Source organism: Podarcis raffonei, chromosome 16 (genome assembly GCF_027172205.1).
Source record: "Podarcis raffonei isolate rPodRaf1 chromosome 16, rPodRaf1.pri, whole genome shotgun sequence".
NCBI lineage: Eukaryota > Metazoa > Chordata > Lepidosauria > Squamata > Lacertidae > Podarcis > Podarcis raffonei.
The window spans coordinates 22,443,763-22,460,036 of record NC_070617.1 but is presented as its reverse complement, the minus strand read 5'-3'; the positions used below and the strand labels follow the sequence as shown (position 1 = coordinate 22,460,036).

The following is a 16,274-nucleotide window of genomic DNA, read 5'->3' as shown; positions in this document are numbered from 1 at the left end:
GATGATGATGATGTTGATGTTGATGTAGTAGATGTATTAAATTTATATCCGCCCTTCCTCCCAAAGGAGCCCAGGACAGCAAATGTATCTGTAATAAAACCAATTTTTAAAAAAATGGCTACAAACTTTCAGCCAGTGATCTCAGGTTTGCCAGGAACAGATCCCTCTGGGAAGCCCACCAGCAGGGTATGAGAACACATTCTCCATCTTAATCTCAGCATCTGGTATTCCAAGCCTTTGATGTTGAAGGTAACATGTAATTATTGTGAGGCCACTGATAGCCTTATTCGAAATGATTCTTTCTAATCCCCTTTTAAATCAGAGTTGTCAAATCACTTTGAGACCAAAGTTGGCTAAAGAGCAGGAGATTTCCAGCCAAGAAAAACAGAGGGTTTTTGACATTTAAACCAGCATTTTTCACTGCTTAAACTTAGCCCCCTCCCCCTGCAAACCTTTGAATCTATCCTGCCGGTGCACATGTGGAAATCCTTGTGAGCATGTGTGTGCACATGCAGTATATTTCTATTAGTGCTCTAATGTGCTAGTCCTTAGGATGTCAAAAAGTCTTTTGGTTTGGTATACTGTCTAATGTTACAGGGGACTCACAAGCTTCCTCTGTGATGTTTTAGGTGGTCCTAATAAAAGTATTGTACTATGGCTACATTTATATTCCCCTGCCCTATTAGACCAGCACAGCAACATGCAATTAAAGTCTTCGGTAAAAACTGTGGGGTAAGATAATGGTTCTGATTTTACAAATGAGGAACTAATGTTTGTTTATAGACTCACAGGGGCCAGATAGGGAGACCTAGTTGGCCGCATTCAACCCTGGGACCTGATGTCCCCCTCAACTATATTAGATGGCCTCCATCTATTGAGAGAGAAATGAACACCAGCTCTTGAAGAGAGGTGTCTTTCTGCAAGACTAAATAATGTTTCTGTGCAAGAGGTGGGTCTTGAAACTGTTTCCTGGGCACATTTTGTTTATAAACCTCTGTCCAAAAGAACCTAGTAGAATAAACAAACATTTTGTTTCTTGTAAGTGAGCACACAGCCCTGTGAAGCAGTTGTGGGGCATGCAGACAAAACTTAATTCAGGTGGAGAGTGCCAAGAGAAATGGAGCCAAAGGGGGCTACTGAGGTAGTAATGCTCAGGGAAGTCCGGAGGTTTCAGAAGGAAGAAACTACCACCACCTGGAAATCTAAGAGGGCTTCCCCCCACCAAAATAAAGTTCCACAGAGGGGGCTGAGTATGCTCAGAAGCCATGGAATGTTGAACATCAGTTTATCGTAAGGAATTTATCGTAAGGAGAGCAGAAGTAGAATGACCTAGAGCTCCTTACAGATTATAGTATCTTGGAGAAAAGTATGGCTGGCAGGAACACTTCTCCTAGAGAAGAGCTTAATAAAAGCTCTGTTGGATCAGGCCAGAGGCCAATCCAATCCAGCATTATATTCTCACAGTTGCCAGCAAGATGCCCCAATGGGAAACCTGCCAGTAGGACAGTAGTGGTTAAGAGCGGTAGACTCATAATCTGGTGAACCGGGTTCGCTTCCCTGCTCCTCCACATGCAGCTGCTGGGTGACCTTGGGATAGTCACACTTCTTTGAAGTCTCTCAGCCTCACTCACCTCACAGAGTGTTTGTTGTGGGGGAGAAAGGGAAAGGAGATTGTTAGCCACTTTGAGACTCCTTAGAGTAGTGATAAAGTGGGATATAAAATCCAAACTCTTCTTCTAGGACCTGAGCTCATCAGCACTCTTCTCACCTGCAATTTCTGACAACTGAGGCTGACTGCCTCCCACAGTGGAGCAAGAACATAGTCATCATGTTTAGTAGCTGCTGATACCTTTATTCTCCTTTGTGAATTTATCTTACCCTCTTTTGAAGCCAATCCAAGGTGATGGTCATCACTACATCTTATGGAAGTGATTAAGTTCTTCCTTTTGTCTGTTTTGACTCTTCCAACGTTCAGCTTTGTTGAATGACCCTGAGTGTTTCTAGTATTATGAGCGTGTAGAGGATGCATTGCTTGTTATTTTATTACAGGGTACCCCTTCAAGGTAATAGTAATGTACGTTGCCATGCCCTGGGCACATTGTGTTCCTGGTCAAGGTTTGGCAGGAGAGGAAGAAAGCTCTGGTTTTTTTGGGGGGGGGTCCCTCTCTATGCATTTGACAGTGCCAGTACAAGGGACTGGATGTGGCTACTGTTTTACCTGTTTTGTATTTCTGGCCTCATTTTGCAAGGGTTGGCTGTAACCAGTGCAACACATCCTTTCAGCAGATCTGGCAGAACCACAGCATGACTTTGGGCAAAAAGCCACGTCTGCTGCAGCTGCATTGGTACAGCCAGTCCTCTTAACTGTATCCCACAATACAGTTCCTTGTGCTTCGAAATAAACTAGAGACCTTCTGATGCTGAACCAAGAGTGCTACCCAGTGTTGGCCTTTCTATAAGTGGGTAAATATTCTAAATTTAAAACATTCAAACTTTTAAAGTTAAGCAGATCAAAAAGATGATAGTGAGCATCCTTTCAGATACAGGAAAAAATATTTAATCTCAGGCATTATTCTTACATTACAATAATTTATATTTAAAATGATGACAGAAGCATATTTGTGTCTTCATTAACAAGAATTAGAAAGTTTATCCAGGGTTAATAAAGTAGCAGGTGCAGGCTGTTTTGTTTTTTTAGTAGGGACAGAATGCCATGTTAGAAATGTTAACTTGAGTCAAGCAATTGCTTCTTAAGACAAGTTTCAAGCTACTTTAACAACAGCAGGGCTACTGGAATATACATAGTTATGATATCCAGGGCAAGTTATTGTGTGACTCTGTTTTAAATAATACTCCACATGTGGTCCAAGTGCATCTCTGTAACATCACCTATGATTGCAAGGACACCCTTTGTCATGGCAGGTAGATTCTATTCCAAACATCCCTCACTTTTGTCTCTTTAACTCCTTAAGAACTGAGGCATTATCTGGAATCTGCCATGGAGTGAGATTGTTAGACTGGAAGGGACCTGACCTTACCTGCACAGAATTCATCTTTGCCTTGTTAGCTCAGTGCAACTGGATGTTGGCAACTGGTTGTTTATTTTACTAAGTAACTGCCTAGTTCCCAGTGGTGATTACCAGTGGCTGCTATGTGAATATGACAGTTGCTGTTAATATTCGGGGGGGGGGGGCATTCGCTCTCAGCTCTCCCTGGGATGCAATGTAAAGCCCTTCTTCCCTGCTTATATCATGAGCCCTTGTTTGTGTGTATGTAGAACGTTGTCTTTACAGAGTGAACTGAGCAAGGCAGAAAGTGTGCAGGAAATGGGAGGGCTGCTGCAGTTTATTGCTGTTGCTTGTTGGGGATAACTCTGTTTTTGTGCAGGAAGGAAGTGCTAGGGTAAGAAGGGGAGGATGCAAACTGGACTTCCTTTAAGCAAGGATGAAGAGGGTGGGGGACAGCAACTGTGTGGAAAGAGGAGCAGGACAAGGGAACTTTTCTCACATCAGCTTGTTGATCCTTTCAGATGTCCCATAGCTGGAGAAAGTTATCTCACTCACAGTCAGGCTTTCAGTAGATTGCGGATATTTTTCATTTATTTTTATTATTACATTTATATCCCACCTTTTATCCAAAGTGCTCATGGTGGCACTCATGCGTCTTCCCCTCTCTATTTTATCCTCACAATAACCCTGTGAGGTAGGTTAAGCTGGAAGACAGTGACTGGCCCGAGGTCACCCAATAAGCTTCATGGCTGAGTGAGGATTTGAACTCTGGTTTCCCAGGTCCTAGTCCAGGACTCTTAACTACTACAGTGGTACCTCGGGTTACATATGCTTCAGGTTACAGACTCTGCTAACCCAGAAATAGTAGCTCAGGTTAAGAACTTTGCTTCAGGATGAGAACAGAAATCGTGGTCCGGCGGCGCAGCAGCAGCAGCAGGAGGAGGCCCCATTAGCTAAAGTGGTACTTCAGGTTAAGAACAGTTTCAGGTTAAGAACGGACCTCTGGAACGAATTAAGTTCTTAACCAGAGGTACCACTGTACTCTACACTGGCTTTCAGGGTGCTTTTTGGTGCAAATTAAAGTTCCTAACTCAGGCGTTGCCACTTCCTTCTATAAATTACAGTCTTTGTCCTTCTTCTTGATTGCTATTAACTCCAGGTGAAAGCTGCCCTAGCTGGGTTTGCTCTGAAGCATAGGCATTGAGGAAAGAACTGTGTACTGTATCCATCATGTTGCTGTGCCACCTGGTGAAAAGCACCATTTCATCACTGGCTCTACAGTTTGGCAGGGAACACGCTTTTTATTTTTTAATCCACAGCCTTCTTGCGTTACCCAGTGGTGCGTGGCTCGGGCGTGCTGCAGGTCCTGTGGTAAGTGCCGCCCCCTGGGTAAGTGGCACCCAGTCCGCCCCACCCCTAGCTATGCTGCTGTCTGAGTTAATCTCACTCCTCTCCTGTGTTGGAGGAGGCCTTGCTAGTTCCCTGACTTCTCTCTCTCTGTTTTTCTTTTTGTGAGAGCTCAAGGACATGACAAAGAGACAATGTTTAGAACTGGTTGGTTTATATATAGAGATGACTGCTGCTACTTTTCCATGTGGAAATTCGGCTTCCAACTTGGTTGGATAGCTACTGTCCCTTTCTACTTTCATTCTATCCCAGGGTCCTAGGTTTGCATTCTGATTTGAGTAATCCTCTCTGGGCAAGCCTACTCCTTTCAGGTAGGAGAGGATCCAGCATCTCTTCATCTGGGTTGGTTCTTTTAGCAGAGGCAGCAAGTGTCCGTCCTGAACGAATGCTTAAAGTGATAAATATACCCACGCCTCCCATTCCTGAACAGTTGCTCACCAAGTAAAACTGTCTTGCCAGGGATTGGGTTACTGCCTGGGATTGTGTCCTCCTTAAATGAGTAGTGAGCGCTGGGGAGGGCCAATTTACTTTGTGCAAAAGGGGTGGGGAGTAGGCGGATGGAGTCTGCCTTTTTTAATGTGAGGGTCTATTTCTGTCTGAGGGTCTCTTCTTTGCTCACAAGGACTTCTTAAATTCAGTCTACCAAAAAGATGCCATTCTAAATGTTTCTGTGCTCTCAGGACTTGTGCTAAGTGTTGGGAGTTCAAGCTGTAGAAAGCTGTTTGCATTCATTCTGTTGAGCCTGTAATGAATGAATGTATAGTGCAGACAATTCTTCAGCCATTCTTTTTTGTGTGGTGGGGGCATATATATTGTGAGCATTCCTTTTCCCCTCACTGCAGTTAGATGCACAGATTCTGCTTCACATGTTACAGACAAACTTGTAGAAGCCTGGTATATTTCCACTTTCTGTTCCCCCTGTATTCCACAACACATAAGAAGAACCCTATTGGATCAGACTACAGATCAATCAAATGCTTGTTGGTAGGGCTGGGTGATATATGGATATATTGTCCTAAACCAGCTTGAAGTCCATATCGTAATATTGGTTTCATAATTTTTGACCTGGCAAAATATTGCAAATTGTATACAAAAATCACAATGTGTGAAAAAAAGATGAAGGCAGCCAGTGCTTCTGCAGCCTCTGTTAACACTGCTGGCTCTGCAATCCCCTACTTCCTGCAGTGGGCAGTGAATCACAAGAGCAGGTACTGGAACAAATCACGATGTGGGGAAAACCGTGAAATCAGCCAATGCCTCTACATACATAGCTGTCAACTTTTCCCTTTTCTTGCAAGGAATCCTATTTGGAATAAGGGAATTTCCCTTAATAAAAGGGAAATGTTGACAGCTATGCTCTACATAGCTCCATCCTTATTTCAGTTATTGTGATATATTGGTATATTTAGCTGGTGATATATCACAATGTTGAAAACCAGATATCGCCTAGCTCTACTTGTTTGCCACACTGTCCAGTTAGATGCTTCTGGGAATCCCATAAGCAGGACATGAGGACAATAGCCTTTTCATGCTGTTGCTCCCCAGCAACTGGTGAGAACATAAGAAGAGTCTGCTGGATTAGGCCCATCTAGTACTGCATCCTGTTCTCACAGTAGCCACTCAGATACCTGTGAGAAACCTGCAAGCAGGACCCAAACACAAGAACACTCTTCCAGCTACTGGTCTTCAGTAGTATATTGTCTCCAAACCTAGAGGTCGCATATAGTATAATGACCACTGCCATTATTAGACTTCTTCTCCATGAATTTGTCTCTGAAGCTTTTAAAGCAATCAAAGTCTGGTGGATATCACCATCTACCCACCACAAGTGGACAATGCTACACTATGCATGTGAAGCGTGTGGCCTCCAGTCATGTGATCTGGTCTCCCTGGGGTTTGGGTTGACATCATCCATTCTCCCTCCCACCCCTCCAGGCATATCCTTTGATAATGTGTGGGGCTCTTCCTGGAGCGTTAACAAAATAATTGTTGGAGTGAATTGAGTTGACAGCTAGGTATGCACACAGCCTGAAACTCCTCTTATCTGTTTCTATAAATGATGGGTGGAGGAATATGGTTAACGTGGGAGGGGGCAGTTTCCAGCATTTTTGTGTGAGTAAGACAATGGCTTTATGTTATAAGCCAGCTGAGTGGGTAGGAGGCAGACAGCTTATTATTTATGCTGGCTGAGCCTGTGCAGTGTAGGGTGGGCTCCATTATGCTCCTTCATTGCACTCATCTTGTCCTTCTAGCAAGGGCATTCCAAGGATGCATAGGAGGTTTCTGCTCTGGGGCGGGAGTTTAAAACACTGTAGCAAGTGCAGTCTTCAAGCTGTGTGTCAGCATAAAGGCAAACCACCCCGTTACAGTCATGCCTCATGTTGCGTCCGCTTCAGGTTACGTGTTTTCGTGTTGCGTCCTGCAGCAACCCAGAAATACCGGAACGGGTTACTTCTGGGTTCCGCCGCTCGTGCATGCGCAGAAATGCAAAATCGCACTGCACGCGTGCGCAGATGCAGCCCTTCAGCTTGCGTCAGTTCCATGTTATGGACGGGCCTCCGGAACGGATCCTGTCCGTAACATGAGGTTCCACTGTACAGTGGTACCTCGGGTTAAGTACTTAATTCGTTCCGGAGGTCCGTTCTTAACCTGAAACTGTTCTTAACCTGAAGCACCACTTTAGCTAATGGGGCCTCCTGCTGCTGCCACGCCGCTGGAGCATGATTTCTGCTCTCATCCTGAAGCAAAGTTCTTAACCCGAGGTACTATTTCTGGGTTAGCGGAGTCTGTAACCTGAAGTGTATGTAACCTGAGGCGTATGTAACCCGAGGTACCACTGTAGTAGTGTTTCACCTCAAGGCTCCTGGAGAAACATAATTACGTAATTATCTGAAAGGGTCCACGTAGCCTGGAGTCAGTTATCCATGAAAATGGTCTAGAAACAGCAGCTAATGCAGAATGCATTGGCTATCTAGATTACTAACTGGGACAGAATATTGCAATTATATAACACATGTGCTATACCAGCTGCAGTGGTTCTCTGTTTCTTAGTTCAATTCTGAGTGCTGGTCTTGGTCTTTAAAGCTGTTCATGGCTTAGGACCAGGGCAACTACGTGCCTACCCATATGTTAAAACTTTCAGTAGAGGATCTTCTGTGGCTGCCCTGCAGGGAGCTGTTTTGTGTGCCCGGACCAAGCATCACTGTCCCTTCGCATTAGGCTAGGCCAGGGGTCTGCAACCCGTGGCTTCGGAGCCGCATGTGGCTCTTTTACACCTTTGCCGTGGCTCCAGGGCGGATACTAGCGAGGGGAGGAGGCGCATTGTGCGCCCCGACACTCCCCACTGTGGCGGGCGCTGTACTGGCTGTGACGTCGCATGGGGGCGGTGCGTGCGTTAGTCACGCACTGTCCCGACGTCACCTTCCCGCCCGCTGTCAGATCAGACATTAAGGTAAGAAACAATATATGCAGTGTTATATTTGTTTTAAATGTCACAATGGTTTTGCGGCTCCCAGTTTTTTTTTCTTCGGAAACGGGTCCAAGTGGCTCTTTTTGTCTTAAAAGTTGCAGACCCCTGGGCTAGGCTCTCCCTTTTGAGTCCTGTAGAAGACGCCATTCAAAAGGTATTCACTACATTCTGGGAGCCTCCCATATACACAAACACATATACAGTGGTACCTCAGTTTACAAACTTAATCTGTTCTGGAAGTCTGTTCTTAAACCGAAACTGTTCTTAAACCGAGGCACCCTTTCCCTAATGAGACCTCCCGCCTCCGGTGCCCTTCCACCGTTCAGCTTCCATTCTTAGACCAAGGTAAAGTTTGCAAACCAGGACACTACTTCCGGTTTTGCGGAGTTCATAAACCGAATAGTTCGTAAACAGGGCTGTTCTTAAACCGAGGTACCACTGTATATCTATCTATAAAGGTAAGATGAGAGGAGGGCAACAAGTCCTTGAATTTCTTTCTTTATCTTTTTATTAACCTTCATGTAAATCCTCTACATTCACAGAGTACAATACACTGTGTGTGTCTCTTGCATGCTGCATAGGGTCATTCTTCAGAGAACTGGTCTGTAAATGCTGCTAATAATTTGTTAGAAATGAAATAGCTATCATTGGCACTATTTTTCTCTGTGTTTGGCTTCACTGCTTTTATAGAGAAATCTGGGAAATGTAGGAAAATGCCTTTTCCTTGCTTATTCTGCCTAAGGTGCCTGCATTCTTGGCCTGGCAAGAACCAACATGCAAGGATTACTGAAAAGCCTGCAGCGAAGTGCCTAGAATGAATGAGCTCTTCCCCTGTCTGATATGAGTGAATGTGTGCAACTAGGAACATAGTGAAGGAATGTTTACTGTATAACTTGGGGTCACTTGTTGAGTTTAAGTAAGGCACCTCTTACTTCACCTGAAACTTGTTCCCCCACATTTTGTAACATGCCCTCGTCTTAATATAGGGATGGTTTTATGCCAGGCGCAGCACTATTTCACAACTTTCCCACTGTATGATCAGCCAGATACATTGTTCTAAGACAATGGTAGAATCTGCTTCATGGTACATGAAACATATATTGCACCTGCTACCAGAGCCCTAGCATTACCTGGATATTATCTGGAGGTAGCTCAATTGCATATTGATTTTGTACAGTTGAGCAACATCCGGTTCAAAGACTAGGAGCCGGCAAGAACAAATAAACTAAGACTTTAAACAAGGGGGCCAGGCTCCATGCTCAGTCAGTCGTGTAATGCTCTGGATTACCTTTTGTCTATCACTGCCTCTCATGGTCAGTTCTCTCTCTCTGTAAAAGAGAAAAAAATCACTGACCCACCTTGGGGTTATGAGAATAAATAGGAATTGTACTTAATATATTTCCCATGCAAAAAAATTATATAGAAATTATTGCTGCAATAAAAGATTAATTTCATAATGGTGGGATAAATTAAGGTCTAGATGCTTGGGCAGAGGCATATTTTTGGGGATATTTTGCTCATCAAAACCTTTTATCAGGAAAACCTCTAAGCCATTATTGCTTTAATGATATGGGAAATATAAACGCTTTCAAAATAAATGGGGGGATATCATCACCAAACCAATCTATATTGTGCTGAAAAATGTGCAAATGCACAGAACTCTTTATTTGGTTAAGCAAACTGGTCTGCATTGCCTACAAGCATTTTCAGAGTTAGCCTAACTTTGTCATTTGTGGATCCATACATGGCTGATGTTGTGGTTTGTTATTGTTTTTTTGAAAGGTTTGGCTGCAGCCTATGACCTAGCATAGCTAGAATTTGCATTTGATCCAGGTAATTTGCCCCTGTTGGCACTGGTTGTCTGTCCTTCAGCTGCCGTGCCTGTGTTGCTGCATATTTTCTTCTCATAGTGAACACAGACTGTATCAGTTGGCTCCTTCAGGACTATAACATTGTAGTCACTGGTTATGCTTCAGCATAATTTGTCACTAGCCCTTTTGATCACGTGAGAGATCAGCACCCAGTATTTCTTCTGTCCTCTTTTACTTCCTATTCCTCAACAGTGGAGCATGCTGCTAAAGTCAGGAAGGCAAAGGATGTGGGGTGGAGGAAGTTAATGAATAAACCTGTGATCTCCGCCACTTAACTGTTTCATAGGCTGGGCTTTCAGTGTTCACTTAGAAACCTCCCCTGCTTTACTTTGCCTGCGTGCCAGATTGCCAAGACCAAAGGAAGGAGATTTTCACTTCAGTGGAAAACATGTTGCTTAAGAATCCATCTTTGCTCGCCACACTTTTCTACTGGCTGAGTTTGCAGATCTAGCTTTGTTTCTGGCTGAAGACCATTACTTTCCATTTGTTTATAATGTTATATATAATGCATTTATATAGAAGATCTGCTTGCTGGAGGAGAAAGTAAGTTGTATCATAAACTGAATGAAAACCTAGAGACACCTGCTTGGAACACAAACTAGTCTAGGTTGCCATGTGGCCTAAATCCTACTACACCAAAAACCCTCTACAGTACTTTTTTATTTACATAGAGTTGCATCCAATAATAGCCATACATAAAGTACATCCAGTGAGATGAATGGATTTGACAAAATTAGATCCACCAATCTCAATAAGTCAAGTCTGAATAAAACTTACTTGGAAGCAACCCAATAGTTGATTTTATATATATATATATATATATATATATATATATATATATATATATATATAAAATCATTTGCACAAGTCATTTACATTTTACATTTACATTTAAATTATATAAATCCAATAAAATAAAACAATCCTTCAAACTCATAACAAATCACTGAAGAACAGTTACTAATAGCATTAGCAGTCAGGCCTTCTGTTCCAAACCCCTGCTTAGAGAATTGCCTTCACTAGCTACCTTAAAGTATAAAAGATGTGTCAGTAGGGAGGAAGTTCCCTCCTTTTTAAGCTGCAACTTAAAAAGCTGCTTCCCAGGCCCCCACACTACTTACTTTATACTGTACTGAGGAGGAACCACCAGGAGGGCCTCATCTGTTGATCTTGGAGCTTACCTACCTACCTACCTACACAGAATGCCTGTTTAGAGATGGTGCCTCTTAAGGGACGCAGCTGTGCCCCCTAACTTTTCCTATATAATGCATGGTCACAACTGCCTTTTAAGCAATAGTCATTTCTTGCCCGCCACATTAACTTAAGCAGTAAATTCTAATTTTCTATACTGGGGAAAAAACATTATACGTCTAGCCTACCTTACCCTTTGGACTCTGAGAATTGCAGCAGTATCACCCAAAGCTATTGATAAGGCACTGCACCCTTCACAAATCATTCATGAACAAATGTGGAAAATTTGGTAAATAACTTTTTGGGAAAAAAAGTTAGGGAGTCAAGCAAATTTTCTATCGTGCATCACTTCCAGTTTCAAGCAAGCCTGTGTGACGTATTACGGAGTCATTAATCACTAAAAAGGTCAAAGCAAAGCAGTGTCAATCACCAGAGTTCATCATATGTCAAGTACTTCTTAGTAAGAGCTTGGGTCACATCCGTGCCATACATTTAAAGCAAATGGCTTCTCCCCCCTCCCCCCCCCGAATCCTGGGAGCTGTAGTGGACACCTTACAGAGCCACAGTTCCCAGCACCCTTAAGAAAAACAGTTCCCAGGATTCTTTGGGGTGGGGGGGTGGGGAGTGTGCATGCTTCAAATGTATGGTGTTGTGACCATGGTCTCAACAGATGTTGGCTATGTTTTTACTGCTAAGACAACTGTTCCTCTTTGATTTCAGTCAGATCCTTTCTGACTGAAAAGGGAAGAAAAGCAACTGTCCAATAATGAAGACTTGTGTTGAATATGTGGGATATTGTATTTGAAAAGGGCACTCCATCTGACTACAGTATTTTATGCCCAGGAAGACAGAAATAGTTGCAGTTTATTCCAGAATTCTTATCTTTCAGGCACCCTAGAAGGGAACAGTGCATAAACTGCCATAGAGGTGTGTCCAGCTGTAGCTGCAGCAGAAACCTAACAATGTGAACAAACACTCACTGGGAACTAAGTTTCATCCTTTTCAGAGACAATATTAAGCATTTGTTTAAAAAATAAGGGAAAAGGGCAGTGGAGTGGGAAAATGTGCCTGCATCAACAAGACTGCATACAGGCCAGGCAACTCCATTCCCCTCTTTCTCTGGACTGTTGACCTTTGCAATTGAGAATTCCTCCTTTGGTAATTCACAGAGTGGGGTGTGCGTGTGAGAGACAGCATGAGCGCAAGAAAACATGATTTGATAATCATTTCACGAGGAAAGTTTTTGTCATTCAGAGCCACACCTTCTCTGATAGAGCTTGAATCATAAACTGTGTACACATAGTCACACATTCAAAGAGCAACAGTATTAGACCAACTGCAGCTTCTTGCCCTCTTCTCTGAGGTATGTATTCTGCGCCTTGGGAATCCTTGCTGCATATCGTGTTCCTTAAAAACAAGTCCTCTTTCTAGGCTGTTCTCCAGTTACGTACCCTGAGGGAACTGAGGGGTTCACAGATGACCTTAGAGTTCTTCTAAATAACTTGGAGCCCCTTTAGGCTTAGGTTATGTTCACTTGTCGTTAATATGAGGATGGCAGTAATTGTGTTAGCCTGGTTGTTTGAAAGGTATGTTGTGTACTGAGATGACCTCTTGTGGGGAAGGACTGTGGCTCAGTGGTAGAGCATCTGCTTTGCATGCAGAAGGTCTCAGGTTCATTCTCTGGCATCTCCAAGTAGGGCTGTGCATGTCTCCCATCTGAACCCCCAGAGAGCCTCTGCCAGTCAGTGTAGACAAGTCTGATAGTTGATCAACTGATAGTTGGACTCTGTTTATGACTGTTTCCTATGTTTGTCTTACAGACAAACACATTGACACCAACATGTAAAAATGCCTGTGTACAGTGGTACCTCGGGTTACAGACACTTCAGGTTACAGTCTCTGCTAACCCAGAAATAGTACCTCGGGTTAAGAACTTTGCTTCAGGATGAGAACAGAAATTGCGTGGCGGCAGCGCGGTGGCAGCGGGAGGCCCCATTAGCTAAAGTGGTACCTCAGGTTAATAACAGTTTCAGGTTAAGAATGGACCTCCGGAATGAATTAAGTTCTTAACCTGAGGTACCACTGTATTTCTGATTTTTTCCTTCACACACATGCAGCGTGTAGTTTATACAGGCAGTACTCCTTACTCCCGAAGGGAGCGTTTTACTGTGTCCCTGGAGGCACTCTTTTAGTAATCTAATTAAAACAACGCCTACAACATCCTTGTCTTGAAAGACATGCAGGGTGCTCAGACGTTACTTCACCACTCTTCGCGATACATGGCAAGATTTTATATGTGGGCTGAAGCCTTGAGTTGGTGTATACTTTAAAGAAGAATTTAATAACCTGTGACAACTTCATCAGACGAGCTGGTATATTTATTCACCAATGTGTTATTCACCTAGAAATGAATCCGTAGGTTGCAGGGTCCTCCAACCATCAACTTACTTGTTTATTGAAATCTCTTTTAGAGAGAGCCAAGGGAGATAAATAAAGCATGCAAAAGCAGATGCCCCATTGCAAAATCTCCTTGTCTGAGTGTTCAGTTTTGTATGCAGTACAGAGACATGGGTATGCAGTGTTGAGGCACTCTCCTGATCTGGCCACGTAGGTGTGTGTATGCTGAGTATCGTCTTCATAATTGGGTGAAGAGTAACCTAAGAGGGCAATAATGTTTTTTCTTCCAACTCTGAACATCTAAAGATTGCTTTATGCACAACATCTTTCGTTAATAGGTGCTATTTCTGCATAGGAAATTGCACATAGACCTTAACAAGTGATGAACATGAAGACTTTCCATCTGCTATGTATAGCAAAATACATGTATGCCGACATCACATGCAGTTTTGTGCCCATATTTTCCTTTATGGCTGTGATAGCAACATAAGAGGGAGTTCATAATCAAAATGTCCAGAAATTTGAGTTCGTATGGGGACTTCCGAGCAGCTTCTGAAGCCAGCCAGAGTGAACTGCTCCGGGTTGCTGAGACTGCCGCTGCTGCGTTTCCCAGGGACATTAGATGAAATCCGGGGACATTCCAGGGATGCAATTTGTCTGGGGACTTATTCGCAAATCCTGGGACTGTCCCGGGAAACGGGGGCGTGTGGTAACCCTAAGAGTCCCCTAATTGTTCCCTAGGACTTCCTTCTCAAAGCCTGGGAAGCTTCTGCTCGGCTTAGGAAGGAAGGTGCAATGCTCCGATGGGTCCAAGAACCCTCCCTCCACCTTCCCAAAGCCCAGGAAGCTTTGGGGAGGAGGCAGGAGGGCTCCAGTATCCTGTCAGGGGCCTGGTGCCTTCTTCCAAAAGCCTGGTAAGCTTAGGGAGGGAGGTGATACTCACAGGCATGATGTGGCTCCCCACCCCCATCGCCCTCGCCAGCTGGCACCTCTGATCCTACAAAAAAAAATCACCACATGCCATTGATAGTTAGGCAGACACTGCCCTAGAAACACAGCTGGAAAATGAGCTTTGTGTGACTCAAAAGCTTACTTCTCTTTTTGAAACCTTAACTGGTCTATTGATAGCGTATTGTCTGGTTTGCCTTCAACCTTTCCTGTGCTCCATTTCTCTTTGAGAGTAGCCTGACTTGGCAAATGTCATCCATTGTTCTTTTCCTTGAAGCGTCTTTTTACAGCGACTCTGGCTGGGATTCACTGCAAGTTGCTGTAGCTTGTTATGCTGCAGACAAAACCTCTCATCTGTTGCACAGTTTCGCTTCTTGCACTTTTCTTCCTCCCTTACTAAGCAAGGACAGGCTGTGCTAGCTTAAGTATCCAGATTTCTCCCTGCCCCAGTTTGCCTCTGCCTTTTTTGAAGGTGCATTTTTATCTGGGAGAGGCTTTTCCTCCCCTTCAGGAATTTGCGATCTGACTCAGCATGTTGAAAGCTATTTGCAGGAGGCACAATTGCATTTACCTGGCAGGGAACTGATCTCGTGTTAACTCTTTGCACCTGGGAAGCAAGTTTGTGGGCCGACAGAGTCCTTTCCTAGAGATGTCTTTGGATTTTGAGGAAGAAAAATCTTTCCCGAGATCTCTGCTTTGCACAAGGCAGTGCTTATGGCCACGTTTTGAATGAGTTCATGACACAGAACTAGTAATTAGTCTGCTTCAGACTTTGGTGGGTTTGTCTCAGAGAGAGGCCTGCTTAGGTTCCTCTTTAGCAAAGCTGCAGGCTCTGAGGAGTCATTACTATCTGGCTTTTCTTTGGATCTTCAGGGTGCTTTGTTGTTGCTATCACCTGCTGTAGTGTCTTGGTCTGTTTACTTTTTTGTAAAGGTAAGGAAGGTTTTATTAATTGTGTTGGTGCTGTGCTGGAAAGAACAGATTTCTAGAGACTTCGTTTCCGACAGTATAGTGAAGCTCGTTGAAGGGCTTCATTCAGGACAGCAATGCCTGTTGACTTGGCTGGGAGGAGTGAAAGAAAGTGTGTAGGCCCAGAGGAATGTTTTTCAGTCTGAGGGCTGCATTCCCTTCTAGGAGACCTTGTGGGGGCTGCAGTGGTGGGCAGGGCTGCAGGCAAGACAGAGCAATAGAAGGCTTCGTTCTAGCCATGCAAAAAATGAGATTTCTGCATACACACACACACCCCTGCCCAAATCACACATGCATGTACCTTTCACTCCTGGTGAGCAAGATGCATTATCACCATTCAAGTACGCATTCTACCCAGCAAAAGCACCAGAGAAGTGCTTGAAACAGGGCCAATGAGGTGGGTGGCTTGGAATTGGGACATGGCCAGGTTGGTCCTGAGAGTCAGATAAAGAGGCCTAGAGGGCTTTGTTTGGCCCCCCAGACATGAGGTTCTCTACCCCTAATATAGACAAAACCCTCCTTTTCTAATTCTCCTCTTGTATGTCTTCTGTGCAGACGCATTGTTAGCAGACCTGGAATCCACTACCTCTCACATCTCCAAGCGACCAGTCTTCCTGTCAGAGGAAACATCTTACTCGTATCCAACTGGAAATCATACGTACCAGGAAATCACTATACCTCCTCCAGTGCCACCCCCTCCTTCTAATGAGGCCTTGAATGGGACTGTAAGTGAACCTTTAGACCAGTGGCAGCTCAGCATCCCCAGAAATATTCACCAGCAGGTAATTTTGCTTGTCTGTCTTAGTTATGCTCATGGAACTGAGGGAGCCAGTTGTTGGTGTGTTGTGGAGCAACTTATTGTCTGTTAAAATATTTGTATCCCATATTTCCGCTCAGAGCTGGTTTATGGCCATATTGATAAAGGCATTTGCTCTAATAACATAACATGAAAACTTTACTGCCAAGAACTGAAAATAAATGGCTAGTGATTGTTTAATGCTTCCATTTGGGATT

At 43.9% G+C, this 16,274-nt stretch overlaps 1 protein-coding gene across 4 annotated transcripts in view; it reads left to right on the top strand.

The window, feature by feature from the left end:
• Nucleotides 1-16,274, top strand: part of PXN (paxillin) — a 61,917-nt gene that overhangs the window by 20,816 nt on the left and 24,827 nt on the right. For 2 of the 4 annotated variants that reach the window (XM_053369694.1, XM_053369693.1), the window contains exon 2: nt 15,816-16,042. The exons of 1 other annotated variant lie outside the window; for it this stretch is intronic. In XM_053369694.1, coding sequence (XP_053225669.1) covers nt 15,816-16,042 — 227 coding nt within the window. Of the gene's footprint in view, nt 1-15,164; nt 15,225-15,815; nt 16,043-16,274 lie in introns of those variants that run through there. One more of the 4 variants, XM_053369695.1, reaches the window with a different exon arrangement.